Source organism: Condylostylus longicornis, unplaced genomic scaffold, assembly GCF_029603195.1.
Source record: "Condylostylus longicornis isolate FDR11 unplaced genomic scaffold, ASM2960319v2 ptg000135l, whole genome shotgun sequence".
NCBI classification, from domain to species: Eukaryota; Metazoa; Arthropoda; class Insecta; order Diptera; family Dolichopodidae; genus Condylostylus; species Condylostylus longicornis.
The window spans coordinates 12,430,232-12,453,502 of NW_026578103.1; the positions used below are offsets into that span (position 1 = coordinate 12,430,232).

The 23,271-nt window shown below is 24.6% G+C and overlaps 1 protein-coding gene across 3 annotated transcripts in view; it reads right to left on the reverse strand.

Moving 5' to 3' along the window:
* The window catches only part of LOC129615311 (uncharacterized), a 129,892-nt gene that overhangs the window by 48,143 nt on the left and 58,478 nt on the right, over positions 1-23,271 (reverse strand). For 2 of the 3 annotated variants that reach the window (XM_055530448.1, XM_055530449.1), the window contains one exon: positions 8,513-8,679. In XM_055530448.1, the coding sequence (XP_055386423.1) occupies positions 8,513-8,679 (167 nt within the window). Of the gene's footprint in view, positions 1-8,512; positions 8,680-13,766; positions 14,029-23,271 lie in introns of those variants that run through there. The other variant, XM_055530450.1, reaches the window with a different exon arrangement.

A 23,271-nucleotide genomic window follows, 5' to 3' on the forward strand; every position in this document is an offset into this window, starting at 1 on the left:
ATTAAGAGCTCCACTCAACTGCTTAATAAACGATAAATTCAATTCGAAGGAATCGAATTTTCATATTTGAATTTGGTGAACTTTCTGTAGATTTTTGCAAAACTTATTAACGTACTTCTACATTTTAAACTGTGTAATTTAAAATACTGTGATGAGCTGTAATGAATTTCAATTAACATTTCAATACTGCAAGGTTTTTACTAGAATTTTCTAGAACAATAGAAGTATTTACTAGAACAAATATATACTTGTTAATAAATTAGTGGAATTTTTGAAAAAATTTTAAAAATATTAAAAAGTACTTGAAAACAAATTTGTGCTTGATTGCACGAATCAAAATACTTACAAGAATAAATACAAGAATAAAATAATTACTCCAATTGCAAATCCAAATGTAAAGTAGTAATTTGTTTCCAGATCACATCCTAAATTATGTAATATCATGTGATACAGAAGTGCTGTACTAAAATCTCTACAATCTATTAAAAGTAAAATAACTTTACTTAGAAAATTTTGTTGTAATATATTATAACTAACTCCAGAAAGCTTAGCAGATAACTTCTCATGGTAATTTATTATGTTATCGCGCATAAGTTCAAATCTATAAATCGAAATTAAAATTATTAAATTGATAACTAGAATTGAATAAGTTTACTTGTTCAACTAAAATCATTCAAATAGTCTCCGGGAAATTTCAAAATTTTTCATACAAATTATTGAATTAGCTCATCCCAATAACTATATTCCATGAATTTTCAAATAATATTTCTTTTGATATGTAAAAGCCCATACATATATGTAAATCTTTCAGGCAATTTATTTTTCAAAAAGTTTGTTAATATAATGTCGTTAGCAAAGTTTAAATCTGTTGTTCATAAAGCTTAATCTGTTATTTATAGCCCCGGGCATAATTGAACGCGTAAAGTCAACGGTAACGCACATCATTTTCTAAATTTCCTTGTTATTCTTTTCATTTGATTTCGGTAATTGGATCCTATATTTCATATTTCCAAAGTAAAAGTTTCCACAAATTATTAATTTTTAATTTTCCCAACACAGCTTGAATTTTATTAAAGCTTGATGGGAAAACAATACCCTTCCCTATATTTCACATAAATCAGAAATAATATAAATTAAACGATCTTCATCACGATATCAATTCGAATCTCGATATTCTGCGAAAATTAATTCTCATTTTTTAATACAGATTGATATTTTTCCAATATAACATTTTTATCCATATTTATTCGCGTTTATTGTTTCACTCTTAAAATACATAAAACAAACAAACTGAAATTATTTTAGTTCATAATTTTTATTTTCCAATGGTATAATCAAGCCTCGACTACATAATATTTACATTGTATAAATGAAAGTTCATTCGTATATTCAGATAAATTAAAATGCCAAAAAAAACCACTCCGGGGAATACTTATTCATTTGAAATTAATAAGCACAAAAAAAATTTATTCTATTTTGTTATTTGACCAAATTGTTAAAATATTTTCAAACTTTAACATTTTGGGAAAACAGAAAAGCAACAAAAAACAATCACAATGCAATAATTGAATTTTTTTTTTTTCAAGTAATATTTTTGAATCTATTGTTTAAACTGGAATATCAGGACTAACGAATTTTTACATTACTATCCTTTTACATTACTAGTAACAATATCGTTAAAAAAGAATTTGATTTTCATCCTTTTTTGAATTTACTTGTTTGTTGGAAAATATTGAGCTGTTTTTAGTAATCCTGCAAGTTTGAATTGTACATTAAAAATTTTCACATTGCCCTGACATTTTGATAAATTTTGTTAATTAGATTAGATTGAAGGAGAAAGTTGCAACAAATATATTAGAGTGATTTCAGAAATGTTTTGTTGTTTTGAGTGAGTTTCCTATAAGATTAATGTAACAGTTTTATTTTATTACAGATTAATTCCTATAAGTTTTTTTACCTTTTGGCGTACCTTCACTTTTAAAGTGGAATTCAATGAGAACTGATTATAACTTTTTTACTGCTAATATAGATTTTAAATTCTAACATTTTCTCGTGAATAATACAACAGGCTACTTTAATATTTCTTAAAATCGCAAACACAGACATGCGAAATTGGACATTTCTCCTAAAATTAATCATTCATTAATTGAACAAGTTTCACCCTCCGTCTGTTTAAGACCAAATAAATAATAAATTTTTCAAAACTTAATAAATTTTTTATTTGTTTCTCAACCTTTTAAATTAAATTACTTAACAAATATTTTACTACTATAATTAATTAATTTCCTTGTATTGAAAGTGTTGCACATAATTGTACAATTTTAAATCCAAAACAAGTTAAAAAGAATACCCTATATTATATTCAATATCTTAATTTTATTTAATTACATTGAGGTTAGAAAGTACAAAAAATGAATAAATTCTCATTCTTTTCATTAAAAAATAAAAATGTCACTCTTATGTCTTGCTATCTCTTGACACCCGCCCACATACAAGCAATCATATTATATTAGAATCATATAATATTTTTTTCACAAATGCATATACATTTTGTATATAGTGTGGTTAAATGTGTACGTATAAAAAATATTATAATAACGATAACTGTACAAGTAAGATCCCTTCGGTTACTATGCAATACACACTTCCAGCAACGATTTATAATGAAAAAGGAAAAGTTGTTTTCATTCTCCTTTTCTCTTTGTTTTGTTGTATTTTGCATGTAGATTGAAATGGAAAAGAAGGATGAATGTAATTAATTAGACCACAACGTTTTAAAAGATAAAAATATTCATATACACATTCACACATATGGGAAAGTGTTAACGGAGTACCATAATTTTGTTTTTACACTCAATATACAATGAAAGCTTTAAATTCATTCTAATTTGACTAGATCGTTTATAATGCGGTAAAATTTATTACGTAAATGATGCATACTAGTTAATATGAAATTTAAAGAGGAAGCATCCGTTTTCAAGTTAATCATCATGAATTTATTATTTTGTTCCACTTAATTTTATAACAGAAGCAACTTAGGAAATATTCTGAACCGGTGACACGACACTTTTTTGAAAACTCAGAAAGCAATTTCACTTTTCACTTTTGAATAGTTTTGAAATTTCTTTTATAGATGAAAGAAAAAAGTTCGATGGAAGATTCGCACATACCCCATTGAAACACATTATTATTTGATGTTCGAAAAGAGTTATAATTCTGCTAATTTAATCACAAAATAAACGTTATTTGGAATCGAGAGTTAAGCCATATCATAATTAGGCAAAATAACCATTAAAATCACAAAATATCCATTATAATTGGATTTGAACGATCATAATGAGACTGTCCCAATATATCTAGATGATTCCTATGGTATACTTTAAATTTAGAAAAAAATCTGAATTTCGAACTTAATATTTTCTACAGTTGCAGCTACAGGATTCAATAATTTTCTAAACAAGTATTAGAAAAAACAGAATCGAATATATTTCAACGTCCCTTGTTCGAATGAACCCTTTATCTTAGACGGAAAATTCCATACATACAATTACAATATGACACATAAAATTTTCCCCAGCAAAAATTTTCCTTTATAAAATATGTATTCCACCTAAAATATTTAATACCATACTCTTTAGTTAGACAATAGATAGACATGGGTTAATAAAACCCATACACACATACAAACATCTATATGTTCTTATTTATTATACATAAAAATATTATTATACTTATGTATGTAAGTATATAAAATAAATGTTCTAATACATAAAAATGACTTTTATATTACCACAAACCAAAATCACCTTAACAGGTGAAATGACGTAAACCAACAAATAATTAATAAAATTGTTTCATATGGATTTTTTTTGTATATAACTATGCGGTTTTGAATATGGAATACATGAGAACTTCATATTAAGATTTTTACCATAATACAAATTGGATTTATTTGTAATAATTTAGGGAATTTATGAAAGATTTCAAGAATAAATTGCGAAAAAGAATGAAATGTGATAATCAAAATGAACAAGATCATAATTGCATATTGTTATATACGATTTGCTCTAATAATTAATTTTTCTCTCAGGTGCTTACATTACGAATTCCCAACCTAATAAATGCTTATCGTTAATTGAAATTTCGTGTTCATATTTTTCATATAAAGAAAAAACTTCAACGAAATTTCATTCATATTGTTTTGGAATAAGGGAATCCAAAAGTTCTGCAAAAATTTATGTGTATTTGTAATTCCAAGAGAAAAATTATTTATTCTTTGCTTATTAATTTATTTACATAAATTTTATACAAACGTACATTTATGTACCATGTCATGTTTTGTGTCAAAGTGACATCATTCTTTTGCTTAAACTTTTTCTTTTTAAAAATTTTCACACGGCACTTCTGCATTAAAAAATCTTGTGAAATTTCTTAAAAATTTTTATATTATGTGTGCTTTTTAAGATTATGTTAATATTGTCTCTGAACGTTATTATAATTGTACCTGAAATTAAAGGTAAAATGTGCAATTAATAATATGGACTATGATCCTGTTCAATAGTAATAAATTGATCTTCTTTTTTGGAGCATTGCAGGTTAATCGAGGTATACTGAGGTATCAATTCCCTATCCTTTTCTAATTATAAAGGCAATAACCTCTTGGAACTTTATAATAAATTCAACCATTCTCCTAAAGCTATTCTGCAAGACGTACAATATAACGAATGGAAGGTGGTAGCTACATCCATGTATAAATAGTACAAATAGTACAAATATGTAGAATGTCTGGCAACAAGAATTTTTAAAAACAAGGATTTTTGCGAAATTTGGTTCCAAATTTATTTTTGTTACATATTCTGGCAAAAATATTTGAAAATATTTTGGTTCCAGCTTTGGAAATTTTGTTGATTAGAAAATTATTAATACAGAGTTGTGAATCCTTTCGTAAATACCTTACTTAGATTTTTGCTTCTAAACCAAGTATACATTTAACAGCAAAACCCATTTACTTGATTAAAGATTTATTGCCGAAATTTCATCATTTATAAATATAACAAACACAAATTCTTCTATCTGTACTTTACGATTAAATGTTACAATAATAACAACTACTAAGTACCTAGTAAGAATTTGAACTCATTATCATATCTTATTGATCGCTAGATCTTACAAATCGCTTCTAATTAGCATAGTTCAATCCTAAGACACTTCATATATACCGTACGTATATGTTTTTAATTTAATTATAGAAATTCTTCTATTTAAAAATTCAATTAATACCGTCATCTCCCGTTTAACGAAAAAAAAAATTCTATCAGAAATTTTACCTAAAATGAAAAATTTAATTCTTTAAGAAACATAAAAGGGCAACATTATATATACGAACTATATAAATTCACTTAAATTTTTACGGAAAATGAATCGAAAGAAAATTAAAGAAGAAAATAAAACAAAAAGAAAGGCCAATAGGTCATGAAATTGAACATCATTTTCCAGTTCAATTCATTTTAAATCAAAGTACCTTGAAAAAAAAAGGTCGAAAATTCCTGTAATTTCCTATCTTTCGACATACATACTATGAATTAATAAGTCAAAAATAACTTTAATAATTTCAGTGGTAAATTCTTGAATTTTAGGAATTTTCGTTATTGTTTGAAATTCTTTTATAATATTTTATATTAAGTTTTCATTTAAGAAGTAGGAAAGAGGAAGTGCCTAGTAAAATTGTGCTTAAAATGAACTTAAAGAAAACTGAAATATCGATACGATTAATAGTGCCTAGTAAAATTGTGCTTAAAATGAACTTAAAGAAAACTGAAATATCGATACGATTAATAGATGATTAATAAAAATAGTAATTAAGTATAAGTTGTTAAATTTATTTTTATTTTCATGTGTTTTACATATCCTTTTATTAAATTTAATAATTTTATACAAACATAACCCAAAATAAACGAGAACTACACTAAAGAATTTAATTACAATCACAATCATTGATGCCTTACCGTGTATAATGCTAAGAAATAATTATATGAAATATAGACTTAAGTGTAGCGTATATTTTTGATCAGCGTCAATTCTAGTCGATTAATCATGTCTGATTGTCCGTCTGCTAACCTCACCAAATTTTCACAAATGATTTTTAATAGTAAATGCCAGAACACAATTTAAATTGGATGTGATGGAGACAGTGGTTAGGGTAGCTGTCCTGCAAATTTTTTATTTGTTAAAACTAGTTTCTTGTCCTATGGTTACCACCATGGCCATTTAATTTCGGAAGTCACTTGGTAGTATATTATGGAAACTACTAAAATTACAGTGCTAACATTTTGCATAAAAGAATAAAAAACCAGAAGAACGTATGCAACAGCAGTGTGGTAAGTAACACATAGCACATAAACTCATTCATAATACGATTAACTGTAACTATTCACATTTTTTATTTAAATCCTTGGAAAAAGTGTAAAAATTCTTTTTCAAAAATAACATTTAACGTTTGATTACAAACAAGTTTTAAGCACTACATTGCAAAGGTCTTATATTTGACCATTTCAGTCAGAATATCATATATTGGCAACTATTGTTTAGCCCGACCAGAAAAAAAAAACAATCGACAAGAAGCATAAATTACGTGATTTTCCCACCAACATAAAATCAAACAATCACCGTCATTAAATTTAAAAATAAGTTTGTCATATAGTTCACTCCTGTATATATCAACGCACTCAAACGATTATTTAATACAAAATTTGAAACCATAAAATGATAACACTCAAAATTGATTTTCAGTGTTCAGTGTAATCACATTACGCTCAGTGTTATCATTGGGAAAATACAATCCCATTATGTCAATACACGAAAAGCCAAATTTTTGAAGGTGCATCGGCACCTATATCCATTTTGTTGGTTTTCTATTTTAAAACAAATTGTGTATTACCAAACATCAAACTTGTCGAATTACGCAAAACTATTGCTTTAAAGAACGCCCGAATTATTTTAAATAAATTTCAAAAATCATCGCTCATAACCAAACCAAAACAAACTTAGACATTTTGACATTAAAACCTGCAGCAGGTACGCCCAAAATCAAACCTACAAAAACACAAAAAAATCATCCATTTTAAATAGAAATGAAAAATCTTCATTAATGATTAATAAAAAAGAAAATTTTAATTTTACTTTTAATTTAAAAACTCACATTAAGTTTGAAATTTTGATGAAATCATAAAAAAAGAAAAGGGAGGAAAAAAAACAAACTTTAATTGTTCTATAATTACCCTAATATACAAGAAAAGGTAAAAAAAAAACTATATAAAAAAGAAATAATTGTGGAAAATTTTCTTAATCCTTAATAGATTCCACTGTTTTGTTTTTTAACCAAAAAGTTATTTTCTCCTCAAAAACTATTTTAAAAATTATACAAAAAAAAAAAGAAGTACAATTATTTATAATATCTTAACTAAATTTTAAAAATTACAAAATATTCCATCCCTTTCTGACACAAATAAAAATTTCTTCTTCATTTTTAATTAGGAATTCAAAAATAATTGTTCTATCTTTAGAAAATAATAAGAAAATCATATAAAAAAAAAAAATAAAATTAAAACAAATCCTTGAATAAAGGTAAAATGTTAGTTAATTAAAAATGAAAATATTTTTATATTCCATTGAATAAAACTGGTTACTGTTATACAAACTATATATAATATTGTATACTTATACCACAATTATACAATAACAAATTACAAATTCATTCACATAAACAACAAAATCCTGCTTTGAGTATCCTTTTAAAATAAAGTAATTTTCCCATTTTTTTTTTATAATTTAATTTTTTTTCTTCTTCTTTTTTTGTATATCTTTTTTATATTTTTGTATGTTTAACAATGACATTCAGTAATTTAAGGATAACAGAAAAAAAAAACGAAAATGTAAACGCAAAAAAAAAATAAATAATAAAATAAAAAGTAATTAAAATGAAATAAAAAAAAAAACAACAAACTTTGGAAAATCCGATTAAAAAATATATTAAAAAAAAAAACAATAAAAAAAAACCTTTAATTAAAACATACAGACTGAAAAATTTTAACAAATTTTTCCTTTATTTTTATTATTCCAGTAAAAATATGGGAGAAGATTTACTTGATTTCGAAACCTGATGAAAAAATTCCATTCACCATTAAAATATAGATACAAAAATATTATTCAAAAAAAAAAAATAAAAAATTTCCCCTAGACCAAATATGTTCTCTTATAAACACAAATTAAATGATAAAAATTAAATTAAAAAATTATAAAAACCAAATCTTAACGTAATTATAATGAAGACTCCTGATAATTCACAATAAATAGCGTTAAATCAACCCTAAACTTTTAAAAGATTTCTATTATATTTTTCTATATAATGAGTAGAATTGGATTAGGGTATTGAATGGAGAATATTATATTTATACTTCATATATTCACAAATACATACACATGTAATCAATATAAAAATATTACTAATGCTTACCTTTTAACTTGTGGCAGGATTAATTGTGCTGTATGTTTACATGCTTCCACACATGATCTTCGTAATTTACGTATTTTCTCTCTTAATTCCGGACAGTCTTTCGATTGGCCAACATGTATTAGCATATCACGAAAAAGTGCAACTTGACTATTAATTTCAACAATAAGCTAAAAAACAAAAAAAAAATAAAATAAATTGTTATAAATATTAAAAAAAAAAATTTTATTCAATAACATTATTAAATTGAATTTTTTTTTATAATACCAAATGTTATGAGGAGTGATTTAGTAGGGAGTACAATATTATATATAATTGTTTATGGTATCAAAAATGGGTAAAATTTTTTTTTGGAAGTAGTTGTTAATAATATCAACGATTTCCGAGACACAAGTATTTTTAATGAATTTTAACAAAATTTGTACTTACCAAAGCTTTTTTAGTTATAACTTCTCTTCCGAAAAAGATCGAAGCTTCAAATGAACAGTTTCTGAAAGGGCTAGTAAAGAGTTTGCAAGCAACATTTTACTTGATTTTGTATTTTAACTACTTTCGGAATACCAAGCATTTAAATTTTACCAGTAAATTAAACTTTTCTCATATTTTAATATTTAAAGCTTGGGCAAATAGAAATTCGTTAAAATCCCGAAACAGTTAAAATTTGATTTTACCCATTTTTGATGTCATAAACAATTATATATAATATTATACTCTTTACTGAATCACCCTGTGAATATGAAGATGTAATATTATTTTACACTTTGCAACTTTATGTGTGAAAAGCTAGTATGTAAATTCAATTCCTAGAACTATAGTCATTCCAGAATATAAATCCAAAACACTTTTTTTTAGTTATACAAATTTAGACTTTTTGGTAAAAAAATTAGAGGTTGAACGTTAAAAAATATTAATAAATTAATTTAGTTTTATTTTTTCAACATTTTTTAACAATTTTTAGACTATTAACGTTATCAAACCCATATTGAAATATTTTTCTTAAAATCTTATATGAAACCTATGATTACATGGGGGCTTACATCTTCTTGCTTGTATTTTCTTTGCTAATAATATTTTGTAACTACATGGATTGCTAAATCATTAAAAGTTAAGAAAAGTCATTAATTTTAAGATTAAAATGTTCTTAAATATTGCAACGCAAAAGTTAAAAACCTCAACCATGCTCCTTATTTTTTTTAATCATATTCATTAAACATTAACGGTTAGCACATTTAGTAATAAAATTTGACATAAACTGTAATACAGATATTGAGGACGAATATTCTTTTCACTTATCCTACGAATTATAATATCTATGCTCATAAAAACTGCAAAAAGTACGTTTACCCCATACAATTCCAAATATTGAGATTTAGTTTCGGGCGCATTTTCGTACAGCTGGTATTCAGCGAATTGAGTAAATAAAGAACAGCACTGATTTCATTTTCCTTTTAACAAGTTAACTAAGCAATTAACTTACATGAGTAAAGTTTGAGAAAAATAAAAACTAACTTGAGTTTTCAAGTATTGTACATACTTACTTAATTTGAGCAAATCTTGAATTTCACAAAAAATAAAAAATTTATTTCCAGTCCCCTCCGTGTCTCAATTACAAAAACCTTTGTCATATTTCATAAAATTTCCTTCTTTTTCTTTTTTGATTTCATAATAATCTCATCAAAACTTTTGTTCTAAAATGTTAAAGCATTAGTCATATTTTTAAATACGTGAAGAATTCTTAAATACGCGCCTCTGTAATTTAATCAAAAAATTTCAAAATTTTTTATAATTTGAATATCAGGACTCTTTTTTGTAACAGAATCTTATTTACTGTCAACTTTTTTTTTTAATTTTCATATTTCAAGGACTACTCGCTCATACTTTTACATAAAAAACTTGTACATGCTTACTTATAATTCAATATTTAAGACGTGTTCTTTTATTTTGAAAAAAAAAAACAATTTTTGATTTTTAAGGAAATTCATAAAAAAATTTTTTTTTTTTTGTAAGTTAAAAACAAAACCAATTTAATATAATAAAGTTGACGTTTTTACTATAGCCGGATGCTTATGTTACTTATGTACTTTAATTTTAAAATTATTGCACCTACATAAAATATGGACATTAAATACCGTTTCGTACAAATAAGAAAGATTTTCAAATTTTACGTTTTAAGCATATTAATTAATAGAATTTATCAAGAATTGAACTTTAGAAAATGGGACCAAATATGTGGATAATTGCGTTGGAACTATAATAGATTGTCCTACGTTCTACTTGTTTGCGTGCACATGTGATTAATACAAAAACTATATTTATGAGCCTAAATGAAATAAACCACTATAATTATTACGTATAAGGATATTAAAAAATATCCTTAAATTTTATATTTTTACAATATTAAATGTTAAAGCAAAAAAAAAACGCACATGTGTATTAAATAAAGGGAATTGCGGTTTTTAAGGAAAAAAAAATTTTTTTTTCTTTTTTTCCGTGAAAAAAATTTTTCGTGGAAAAGAGAACGAAAACATACAAAAATGAAACTTTTCCTTTTATTAAAGAGTCAACAAAAATATTTTAAATTAAAATTTATGCCAAATTTATGCATAATTTATTCATATAAAAATAAAATAATTTTACGTTTTTCTTTCTTCGGTTTTTCCAATTTAAGGAGACCAACGCAAAGTCATGCACAAAATAATTTTTTCAATTGAAATTTTTATATTCATAAAATATATTTAAAAAGCTCGTCTTACATAATTTTTACTCTTACAACCTTTCATCAATGTCAATTTAAAATTGATTTTTCCTTATTTCAAATTCAAATTTTAAAGAATAAATTTTCTTAGCATAAAAAGTTTAAAATGTTTTTGTTATTGAAAATTTTTTGTTTGGCAAAATCAAAAGTTTATTAAATTTACTAAATTTCTTTCTATATCCTTAAATCTAGAGTGATACACGATCTATTGATTTTTACAATTTTTTCAAAACATATACTCGGAATTTAAGGCATAACAGACTCTACTTCTAAAAATATTTCCAAGCAAAAATTATAGAGCTCTCCGTGACCAGTATATTAATATTGCACTTCTGTAATACAAGGCCTTCTCATTCTTCTAAAGTGCGTTTATACGAGTATAAATTTGTTTTTGAAATTTTGTAAAATCTAACACGAAAGTATGAATGTAAGAATAGAATAATGTGCTTAGAACTGTAGTGTTCTTAAATTTCTTTGGAACTAGTTTTTTGAAAATAAAACCTTACAGGTACTGTTCTCAAGAAATTGGTGAAACTAAGGTGCCTGTTCAAAACCGACGAATTGCAAATATTTTGCAAAACAAAAATAGCAAATTGCGGGGCAATTTCCTATTGCATAATTGTAGGGGTGATGTACTTAAACATGAGAAACAAGTATAAATATGTGAAACAAACAAAAAACAAATAAGTGATTTATGATATAAATAAAAAAGTTTATTTTTCAAACTTAATTTTAATTTCTATGAATTGAATTTTAAATACGATGGTACAAATTAATTATTTTAAAATATTTTTTGTATGTCCGTAATTTTAAGAAGAACTTAAAATTTCTTAATTTTCTACTAACACATTCAAAAACTATTCAAATCCTTAAGAAAATCCCTCAAAACCAAAGCACAATTATATCCGGAAAATGTAACTATAATTTGATTAATGATTTTCATATGATAAATTGTTTTATGATCGGATAAATTATAATATCCTGGAACAATATACAAAATCCATAATAAATAAAAAATTTTCAACTTTAAGTCTTTAAAAATAGCAATATTCTTTTTATATTCGATATTTAAGATATTAAAATTATTATTATTTATAGTACAATTGATTTCCTAAATGTATAATAAATATTTTATTGAAAGGAAATCAAAAGGAAAAGACTTTAACAACAAGGAACGGAAAAAAAGCAGAAGAAAAACATTAAGATTTTCCTTTAGTTACGTAAAAAGGAAAAATGTAAAGGAAAAATCCTAAATATTAACGCACTATGGGCAATTTTTTTTTTTTTACCGACCTTTTCCTAAATATCCTTTCAAATTAATTTTTCTCTGTTTCCTTTTTAACAACTGATTTATAATATGTATACGTACATATATGCACATGTATGTAATGTAGGTATAATAAACGCATTATGTAACGAAACTCTTTAGGAAGCCTATGAAAATTGATCAGATATTTTTACATTATATACTCGAAAGATAAGGTACTTTAATAAAATTAAAAATATAAGATATGAGAGAAAGCAAATTATGAAGGTAAAAAGAGAATAAATAAAAAACGAAAGAAAAAAAAAAAGATATTTCAAAGTTTTAAAGGACTTCCTTAATTTTTTACAACTTTCTATTTATAACATAAATTTTTACAGAAAAAAAAAGGAAGAAAACATTTTAGGAAAACAAGAAATACTCTTCTTATATTACAAAAAATTATGATAAAAATTTTTATGAAAGATTTTCCGATATTTTTTTCATGTTTAAATAAAGCGAACTTCATGGATTCCATGCTCTACAAAGCTAATGAAATTTCATTCCATTTTCTGTTTCCATTTGGAAATTTAATTGTCTTGTAATTCAAAAACAAGAATTAAAAGGATGGAATATTTTTGGACTTTTACTTTGATTTATTAATTATCAAATAAAAACTTATTAGACTCGTATCAATGCTCATTTTATCTCATTTCAGGGCAAAACATCGAAATCATAAGCTCTGATAAATTACTTAAAAAGGGAGTATTCAGAGATTTCTTTTGTTGACATAAAAAAGAATCCAAGCACTGCAGTTGGAAACAGGTTTTCTTCTTAAAGCCCTTCATACTAACAAATCCTCAAATTAACCTTAAATAAACTATTCTTACCTACCCATAATGTTAGTTAAGGCGTCATTAATTCGAACGCAATATAAAAATTTTAATGGAACTGAGATACAAGAGTGAGAAACAAATAGCCGAAAACTACATGCGCATTTTTATTGAAATATTTGGTAAGATAGTTTGCAAAAACATTATGTTTTCTTTAAATCACTATACACACAGTATTCGCGAGTCGATGGAACTCTCGAAACAGGGTTATAGAACATATCTAGGACAACATTCTGTAACACTTTTCTCTTTTCTTCTCGAGTTATAAAGTGTCAAAGTGAGTTGTTCGGAAAACCATTCAATTTTTACATTTTCAATTATAAATGACCTTCGACTTTTACGAATATTTAAAATTTTTTATCTTACCGTATTTAAATTAGTAACTTTATCCAATTCCAGCATAGTAGATCCATGATGATTATGAAGATGATGTGTGGTCAGCATATTGTCCTTTATATATTTATAATTATAATTATAATCCTTTTTCCAAAATAAATTAATTTCATATATGACCACAATACGAATTTAATATAAAATAAATATTCTTATTTTTTCTTTATGCACTTACAAAATTTTTAAAAATTTTTTCGCGATTTAAAAGAAATTTTTTGTTTTTTTTACAAAAGTATAATTTAAATTTTAGAACGATTATAATTTTAATATTTACTATATTATATACAATATTAACTTAAATTTATTTTAAGGTACACTTATCGAATGGAAATTAGATGATGAAAAAAAAATTATCATAATTTCTCCATTTTTAATCTAGAAAATTCACTGTAAAGTTTCACACAAATTTTAAAATAAATTAAATAGAAAAAAAAATATGGAAATTTAAAAAAAAAAAATTCTGAGCTCTGTTTTTTTTTTTGGATTAAATTAGGAGAAATTTTTTTTATTTTTGCAATAATTATTCTATTATTTATTTAAATTAATTTTTAATTTTTAAACAACAATATTTAGATCGCGTTTTATTAATATTTTATTCATGAAATTTTCAATTTCATATTTTGTTCACATTGCAAAATTCTTAAAGTCTTTAATGCAAGACTTTCATATTAAATAACAGTATTCATTTATATGTGTGTGTATATAAGGCTTTCTATTGGTAACTCTTTTCCTAGTTTTAATTTTAACAATATCATTCCTCGCATACATCCTTTTTATTTAGAGTTTTAATACTTTTTTTGTTTTTTATTTATAGTCCTTTTTTTATTCAAAGTTACAATAATATGTGATGTTGATAGTAAACATAAAATATGACTAAAAGCAAAAAAAAAAAACGTAAAACGTAAGAAAAATGAATGCTTTCCTATTTCTGACATATTTTTCTTTTCATTTCTTTTAATTCATAAAAAAAAAAGCTAGACATTTTTCATTTCCAAGCATTTAAATATGTTTTAGATAAATTGCCTATAAATAAAACGCCTCTTTAACATTCCTTGTATGTCAAGTAATAATGTTGTTGAAAAATATGCTCTATATATAATAATATTGAATTTAGAAAATGAAGAAATCGACTGGTAGATTTTCACTCTTACTTTCTGTCCGGTATTTTAATTTTTCAACAATTTCTAATATAAAAATTAGAAATATAATTTTTTAATGGTTTTTAAAGTTTCTATATAATATAATTATATTTTACCAGCTTGCCAATTAATTTATTTAATTTAATAAATGTTTGAGTGATTCGGCTGTAATTCAAGTGATTTAAAAACTTACCCTATTATATACAGTGTATCAAATATTACAATTATCCCTGATATAGTTCAGTTCTGTTTCAAAATATCTAAAGGCAGCGTGCATCATTTATGAGAAAAATGAGACTCTTTTTAATCAAACCATACGACACATTTTTGAAATTATAAAAATTACAATTTTCTTTAAACTTTCCAATAAATTCTAACTTGTTCTCACTTCATATTTATCATATATAATATCTATCTTCTTTCTAAGTGACAAATAAGATGTAGGATGTTTTATAGATAAGTAATTGTTCTTTTAATATTATATTCTTATATATAGTTTATATACAAGAAAGAGAACAATGATTAATTTGTTGTTAAACAAGTTGACATCAAAATAATAGTTTGTATACATGTAAACGTATATACATTATACATACATAATAAGAGCAACAAATTTTTTTTCCTAATAATTTTAGAAAATTATTTTGAAAAATATTTTTATCGGTTTTAAATAAAATTGTATAAGATTTACTACATTGTACAAAATTGTATAAGATTTCTTTACAATTGTATAAGAAGAATTTTTTTAGCTTTTTATATGTGCAAGACGATAGTAACGCGTATTTGTTTTGCTTTAACATTTTAATGGAAATGTGCGACTAAACATAATTTTTTGTTTTAGAAGTTAATAAAGAAAATATTCTAGTACAACGAGACATCGAAGAAAGCTTAAAATATTTATGTCTTCGACTATGATTTGAACCAGCGATTTAGCACTTTATTTAAGTGACTCCAATGTAAAAAATGTCCTTGCGTGCTTTAATAATGATTATGTACAATACTGTTATTATGTAATGTACTGTAGAAAGCAATAATGCAGAAAATGAATCATCAATATATTTTACATATCCCTATAGCAATTAGGAAAGCGTCCCGCTACAAAATCTTATATTATTAAAATTATCACACAATCAACTCTTCAGTAATTTTCATTAATAATCTAAAACAAGACGAACCGCGAGAAAATTTTATAAAAAGACAAAAGTTAAATAGTTACCGAAAAAGGCTTATACACAGTGCTCGAAGTGAGGCGGGATGAAGTGGGATGCCATCCCAGTAGTTTTAAATAATTGGAAATCTATCCTACTACTTAATAGCAGAGAAAAATGCGTTCCGGAACATGTTTTTTAAAATTTAAGAAAGTTTTCTAATGAATTTTAAAAATTTTTTTAACAAAAAATTAAATATATGTAATTTTAAATAAGACCAATTTCAAATAGTAACGTATAATTTTTTTCTATTAATAAAATTTTCGTTACTATGTACATAGTAGTCTATGCATTTCTTTGGTAACAATTTGCACAGTTTTTGATTAAATTTTTAGTTGATTTAATTTTGAATATAAATATTCTCGTTAGTTTACTTCCAAAGTTTGGTAAATTTTGTTTAGTTATTTTTTTAAAAAATAATTAAAATAATACTTTTTTTTTTTATTTTTTATTTTTTACCATCCCACCACTTTGAGTATCCCACTTCGACCACTGCATACATATATAATTTGAAATTTTATTTAAGGACTTAATTTGAAAAATATTTAAAATAAGAAATTTTATCTAAAAACGAGAAAAAAAATAGAGTTGACCTTGTCAACTCTGTGATACCCGTACGAATTTGTTATCCTATGTGCGAATAACTAATGTGCCATAACTAACTATGGGGCAGACTATGACTTTATGTTGCCGTATTACCATATTAATTTATGCAAAATTTCAGTACTATGTGTTTTTCAAAATACTGGTTGTGCCAAACTACTATTGAAGTTGTATGGCAGCTACCGGTAAGAGCCAAGAAATTTTAGCGAATTTTATCAAGCACATCGGCCCTACTAATATATTCACTTGTGTGAAATCTCAATATCACAGCTTTTATAGTTTCTGAGATATAGCCAAATTACTTTTGAAGTTGTATGGCAGGTACCAGAAGGAGCCAAACAATTTCAACGACTTTTATGAGACACACTGGCCCTACTAATATATTCGTTTGTGTGAAATTTCAATACCATAGCTTTAATAGTTTCTGAAATATAGTCAAATAACTTTTGAAGTTGTATGGCAGCTACCCGAACTGGTACCCCGATCACGTCCAATTTAAATAGGGTTCTGGCACTTACTACAATAAATCATTTGTGAAAATTTGGTGAACTTATCTCAATTAGTTTGTGAGTTATCGTTCGGACGGACGGACGGACTGACAGACAAAGCTAAGTCAACTCAGAATTGACGCTGATCAAAAACATACACTTGAGTCTATATCTAACACCGTTATTTCTTAGCGTTACAAACGGTAAGGCAAATTTAGAATACCCTTCGAACATACGTTCGTACGGGTATATAAACAGGCATGAACAAAGCAACATTGAATTGTACTTAAACTGTATTAACAGCTATACATACATGTACATGTGCGATATTGTATCATATGTGACGTAACCTTCAATGCCATAATTTATTATTTTGAATTCGTTTTGTCAAGATCAGCTTCTATTGTTAGTAAGAAAGCATAACGTAAATATGTTTAAATGTGTACAAATGAATGTAGATATATGACATCGTGTCACAGCTGTAATATTAAGAACTCTGTTTGATTATCTGTGAAACATTTCTTTAAATCTGATTTTATTTGACACATTTGACTCGTCTTCACATACAAATTATAAATATGTAAATTTTAAAATTATGACAGAAAGTTCTTCAATATAGAGAAAAAATTGAATTTCTATAATATGTCATACACTTTAAATATTAAATAAAACCGCAATATTTCTCTCATTTTTTAGCAGTTTTCCAACTTTTAAAAACTTTTAAAAACTTTCAATCAGTTGAAATTTGATCTGAATATTGAATATGAAATTTGATTTTAAATATAGAAACATATTTCTCTAGAATTTTCAGCTTTCAGAAAGGGGAGCCTCTCCAAGAGTTATAGGCCTTCAAACTCAGTAAAAATACCATTTTATACTATTTTATTGTAATCACAAATATTATTGTAAATTCCGCAAACTCAAAAAAGTAACGTCTTACTTTCTCTATCGCGACACAACAAAATCAAGTGTTGCCACTAAAAAGATTTTACTATCATTTTGCACATAATAAAGATTTCAATTTTTAACGGTTTCAGAGGCTTATTATATATGGGAAACTGTAAAATGCTCGGGGTAAATATATTGTCTTCGAAAAATATAACTATTTATCTTAACTCGTCTAATTAGTCATCGAATTCGACCAATATGTTAATATCTTTCTTAATTTTTTTTTTCTGGCCCTAAAAGTATGCAATTTCATATGTATTTGAATATAGTAATGAAAATAATTAAAATAAAAGAAAATATTTTTTTTTTAATTTTCATTTGTTCGAGGAAAAGTACTACTTTGAAAATCATTCGTTTGATCTAAATTTAATCAAATTCACAGACTCATTGTAAGGTGTCAATTTTAATCAATGTTTTAAAATATTCACAAGATAATAATATCATAGACAAATAATATTATAGACTAGAATTTATATTACAGACTAATATAACAAATTTAATTGGAAATATGAGAATTCGAATTTCAAAAGTGAATAAAGAAAGTGACTAAAAATTTGCAATATAGAATGTTGTCTCCTGAAACAATAGTTTTGAAAATCTATATTTTAAATTTTTCTAATAATTATATAAAGATAGATACAAATGGCTTATATTCTTACTCAACCAAGAATCAAAGAAATTTATTTAATTTCCAAATTACATATTGTTAAATTCAATCGATTATTCCAAGGTACAACACATGAATTTCATCGAATTCAACTGATTCAACTAAATATTCAAAATCATATTTTCTACATTCATATTTAATTTTCATGAAACATTCGTAAATTTCAATTTTATTACTTAGATTCATGGTATAATTTAAATTTTAATACAACAACCGCTACAAAGTATAAAATAAGTACATAAATAAATTAGAAATATTAGAAAATAAACAAAATATTTTACAAAATTTCAATTGAATACAATATTTTTCAAAATAATTCCGTAATTATCATAAATATTATTTCAATGATCAATACAATAAATTTTCTAGCTACATATGTATGTACATACATATACTACATCATTAGACGACATGATGTTCTTATAAACACCTTATAGCTTCTTACAGCATTGGAGTTGTAAATTTGAAATAATGTAAAAATCATGTAAATAAAGTTGTATTTCAAAATATTACACATTTACATAGCTATACATGCTACAGTAATATAATGTATGAACATATGAAAGTAAATTATTATTTAGAAAATTTCATTTATTTGCCATAAAATATCAAATTATACTCGTATAATAAATTCTTAAACATAAATAAATGAGATTATTTTGTAAATGAAACATGAGTAAATATATATGAGTAATGTTACCATAAATTTGTTAAAATTTTCTGGAAAAGATTTATTTTTGCACATGTACTTTTAATTAATATGATATCATTTTTGAAATAGATAAGGATAAAAGATATTATTATTGTAATATATGTATGTATGTATGTATATGCATGCATGTATTTCAAATTATTTATTTATACATCAAATGCTTGTACAAGAATTCAAATTTTTAGAAAAATGCAATTGTGTCATAAAAATATAAAAAATATTAAAATTAAAATTAATTCAAAGTATGAGTATGTATATATGTATATATAGAGTGATTCTGAAAGTTATACAACAACATATACCCTTATGATTAGAAGATCGATAAAGGGTAAAACTTTTGTTCCGGACTGTTTGCCAAATCTCAAGGATTTCTGACTTCCACGGATTTTAACGAATTTTCATGAAATTTTTACTTATCCAATTTTTTTTGATTAGAACTTCCGTTCTGAAAAAGATGGGGACTTCAAACAAACAGTATAAGGAAGGCCTTGTAAAGGGCTTAAAATAAACATGATGCTTGATTCTGTATTTTATGTATTTTCGAAATACAAAGCATTCGAACTTTCGACAAAATAAAATTTTTCCCTTGATTTTTTTCTAGCTGGATAATTTCATAAGAAATTTTTTAAAAGCTTGAAATTTTTCTTTACAGAATTTTGGTCAGCTTTTTAAGCTTTAATTTAAGTCCTCAAACATTAAAAAATTTTTTATGTGACAGAAGAAGTAGCACAAAAACCATTTCTATGTCAAGATTTTAAAGACCCTTAAAGGCAAGGACTTTGATCGTTGTAATTATCAGCTATCATTAATTTTTGGGGACAAGAGTCACTCGAAAAAACAGTTAACATTTTGAAGGGCCGCTATTTTGATAAAAAACCTGAATTTTAATGTTTTTATTGAAATACTCGTACTCGTATAACAAATAATAACAAAATTGAAATGAAATTTTTTACAAATTTTTTAATTGAAAAACAAAAATTGAATTTAAAAAATTTGAAATTTTTTTGAAAAGAAAAACTATTTTATTTGTATTAGGAAAAACAAAAAAAAATCTAGTAATCAAAAAATTTTTTCCGAAACTTTTCTTGGTAAAGAAATTGATAGGTTTTTAATTTTTGCCAAATTTTATAAGAAATGGTACCTATATGGTTTGAAATTTTTAAATGCATTTTTCTCACATTGGGTGCAATTTAAAAATTTGAAAAAAATATTTTCGAAATCTAGACACCATTTGGCATCTGAAGTTATTAAAATAATCCAGGTGGAGCGAATTTTTAAAGACATGCCATATAAATTTTAACATTTATTTTAATTGAATAAAAAAAATTTTAATAGGAAAATTTAATTTTTTTGAACAAAATGGAGTTTGTGGTATTTACACTACAAAGATAATAAAAATAATTAATAAATAATTTAATGGGATTAATAAACTTTAAACATATTTCTACAAAAGCTTAAATTGGCGTGCGGTTGATGCAACCAAAGAGATCTTCTAACCAATGGTACATGTTGTTGTAGAACTTTTTGAATTACCCTGTATATATATTTTATTATTAATCCAACAATTTACATTAAAACCAAAATTTATATTTATAGAAAATTTTAATATTAAAACTTTTATAATTAAAATCAAACTACAATTATGAAATTACTATAGAATATTTAATAAAATTAACATGTTGATCCGAAGATCATATCCAAAACTACCTCCTAGACAAATAATTTCTTTTCTAAACAAAAGTATAGTTAATCATCAACCGAAAGCTATTACATCGATTCAATTGTTGTTAAAGTAGCTCATTTCACTTTAATGATTTAAAGTGGTCAGCTCGTTGGATACTAGAAATATTAAAGGAAAAATTTTCAAAATATTTGAAAATACAGTCTTAATTTTTTACGAGAAGTCCCTGTTTCTTTTATTTTCTTAGAAGTCCAATAGCGCTTGCAATAATGAGGAACATATGAACGAATATTTAGAAAATTTTAATTTAAAAAAATTCCAAATTGTTAAAGTTCGAAAAATTTTAGGCAATATTGCCATATAGAAAAAAATAAAGGCTTTTTTAACACTTTGCCAATTTGTTATAATTTTTTTTTTGTATAGAAGAAATAAATTCATTTTTCGCAGCGAAATTTCTTCTCTTGCAGCATTTTTACAAGCATTTCTCTTGCACATTTGGTACTTTGAAAGCGAGGCAAGAAACAAATGAACATATTGATTTAAATAAGAAAGTCTTTAGCTTTCAGGCCGAGCCACTAAAAATGTGTTTAATTATTTTTATGTAAAACAAATATTGAAAATTAATAATATGAAATTTACATTCATTGAATCCAAATATAACCTACAATATAATATCCAACAAAAATATTTTTAACTCATTGTGAATAATTGGAAAATTAATTAATTTTTTAATATCTAATTAAAAGAATTTTCTATGCAGGAAATAAATGTGGTATAATTTGGCTTGTGCAATATGTAATTGGTTGAAAATATAAAAATATTCTAACATTTTTGTTCAACCACAAACACGTAATCCTCCCTATTCATATATATTACATACAAATCTGATTAAATTTTTATATTTATATTATTATTAATAGAAATAGAAATAAATTGTTCTATTTCAATTTAGAAACATGAAATATTACAAAAAAATTACATCCTGTCTATTACCATGTCTACCTATACCTATCAAAAACTGAAATGGTCGTTTTATGAGAAAACATTTTTAATTTATGGATTCCAAATAAAATGTTTTTATGTATATTTTAACAAAATTTATTATAATTCCTTTTTGAATATTACACATTCGAATATATAAATAATAAAATGGTTTTTCTCATGGGAAAACTACAAATACGTATACATGTTATATACGTATACGATAATATGAGGTTATACACATTTTTTATACTTTGGTTTTTAACATTCGTAAATAAAGTTTTTTACATGCAGATTCCAAAATAATTTTGTACATCTTATTCATGTATACATATATGTATATAATTTTGTACAGAAAGGTTTATATAACATAATATATGTATATGAAAGATAGTTATATATTTCTAAGATTAACTAATGGGTAAATCGTCTGAAAGAAAATTATTTTGTGAAAATTCTGGAACAAAATGCTGTTGGAAAATCATCTTCATTTTAATATTTGCAAGTTGTATAGATAGTCACTTGTGTGATTTTTGAATATATACTCAATATAACTTGTACCTCGAAAACATAATTACTCAGAATGTATCGCAACCCCATAAAATTCTTCAAGGCTTCACACAAAATTTACATTTTCACTTTAACTCAATTCTGATTTAATTTCTGTATTTGTGTGCATAATTTGCAAGAATAACTTATGTAATTCGAACTGTTCTATAGTGATTTAATTTTACGATATACAGCATTAAATTTTATAAGAACAGCTTCTCTATTAGTCACACAAAAAAAAAGTATAAAAAACTAAAATCACCCTGTATTATTTCCTATGATGCGCACAGCTTCAATATTTTAGAACAACAAAAAAATTATTTTAGCAAAAAAAAAATGGCAAAAACGAATTCCTCTTAATTTTAAACAAAAATTTGATTTTTTATTAAACAATTCTTTTGTTTTATGAAACACAGAGGAAATTTCATTTTTTGAGTTTTTCAGAGTTTGTTTTTAAGAAGAAAAAACCATTTTAACTAAAAGTTTTGTTCAATGGGAATTT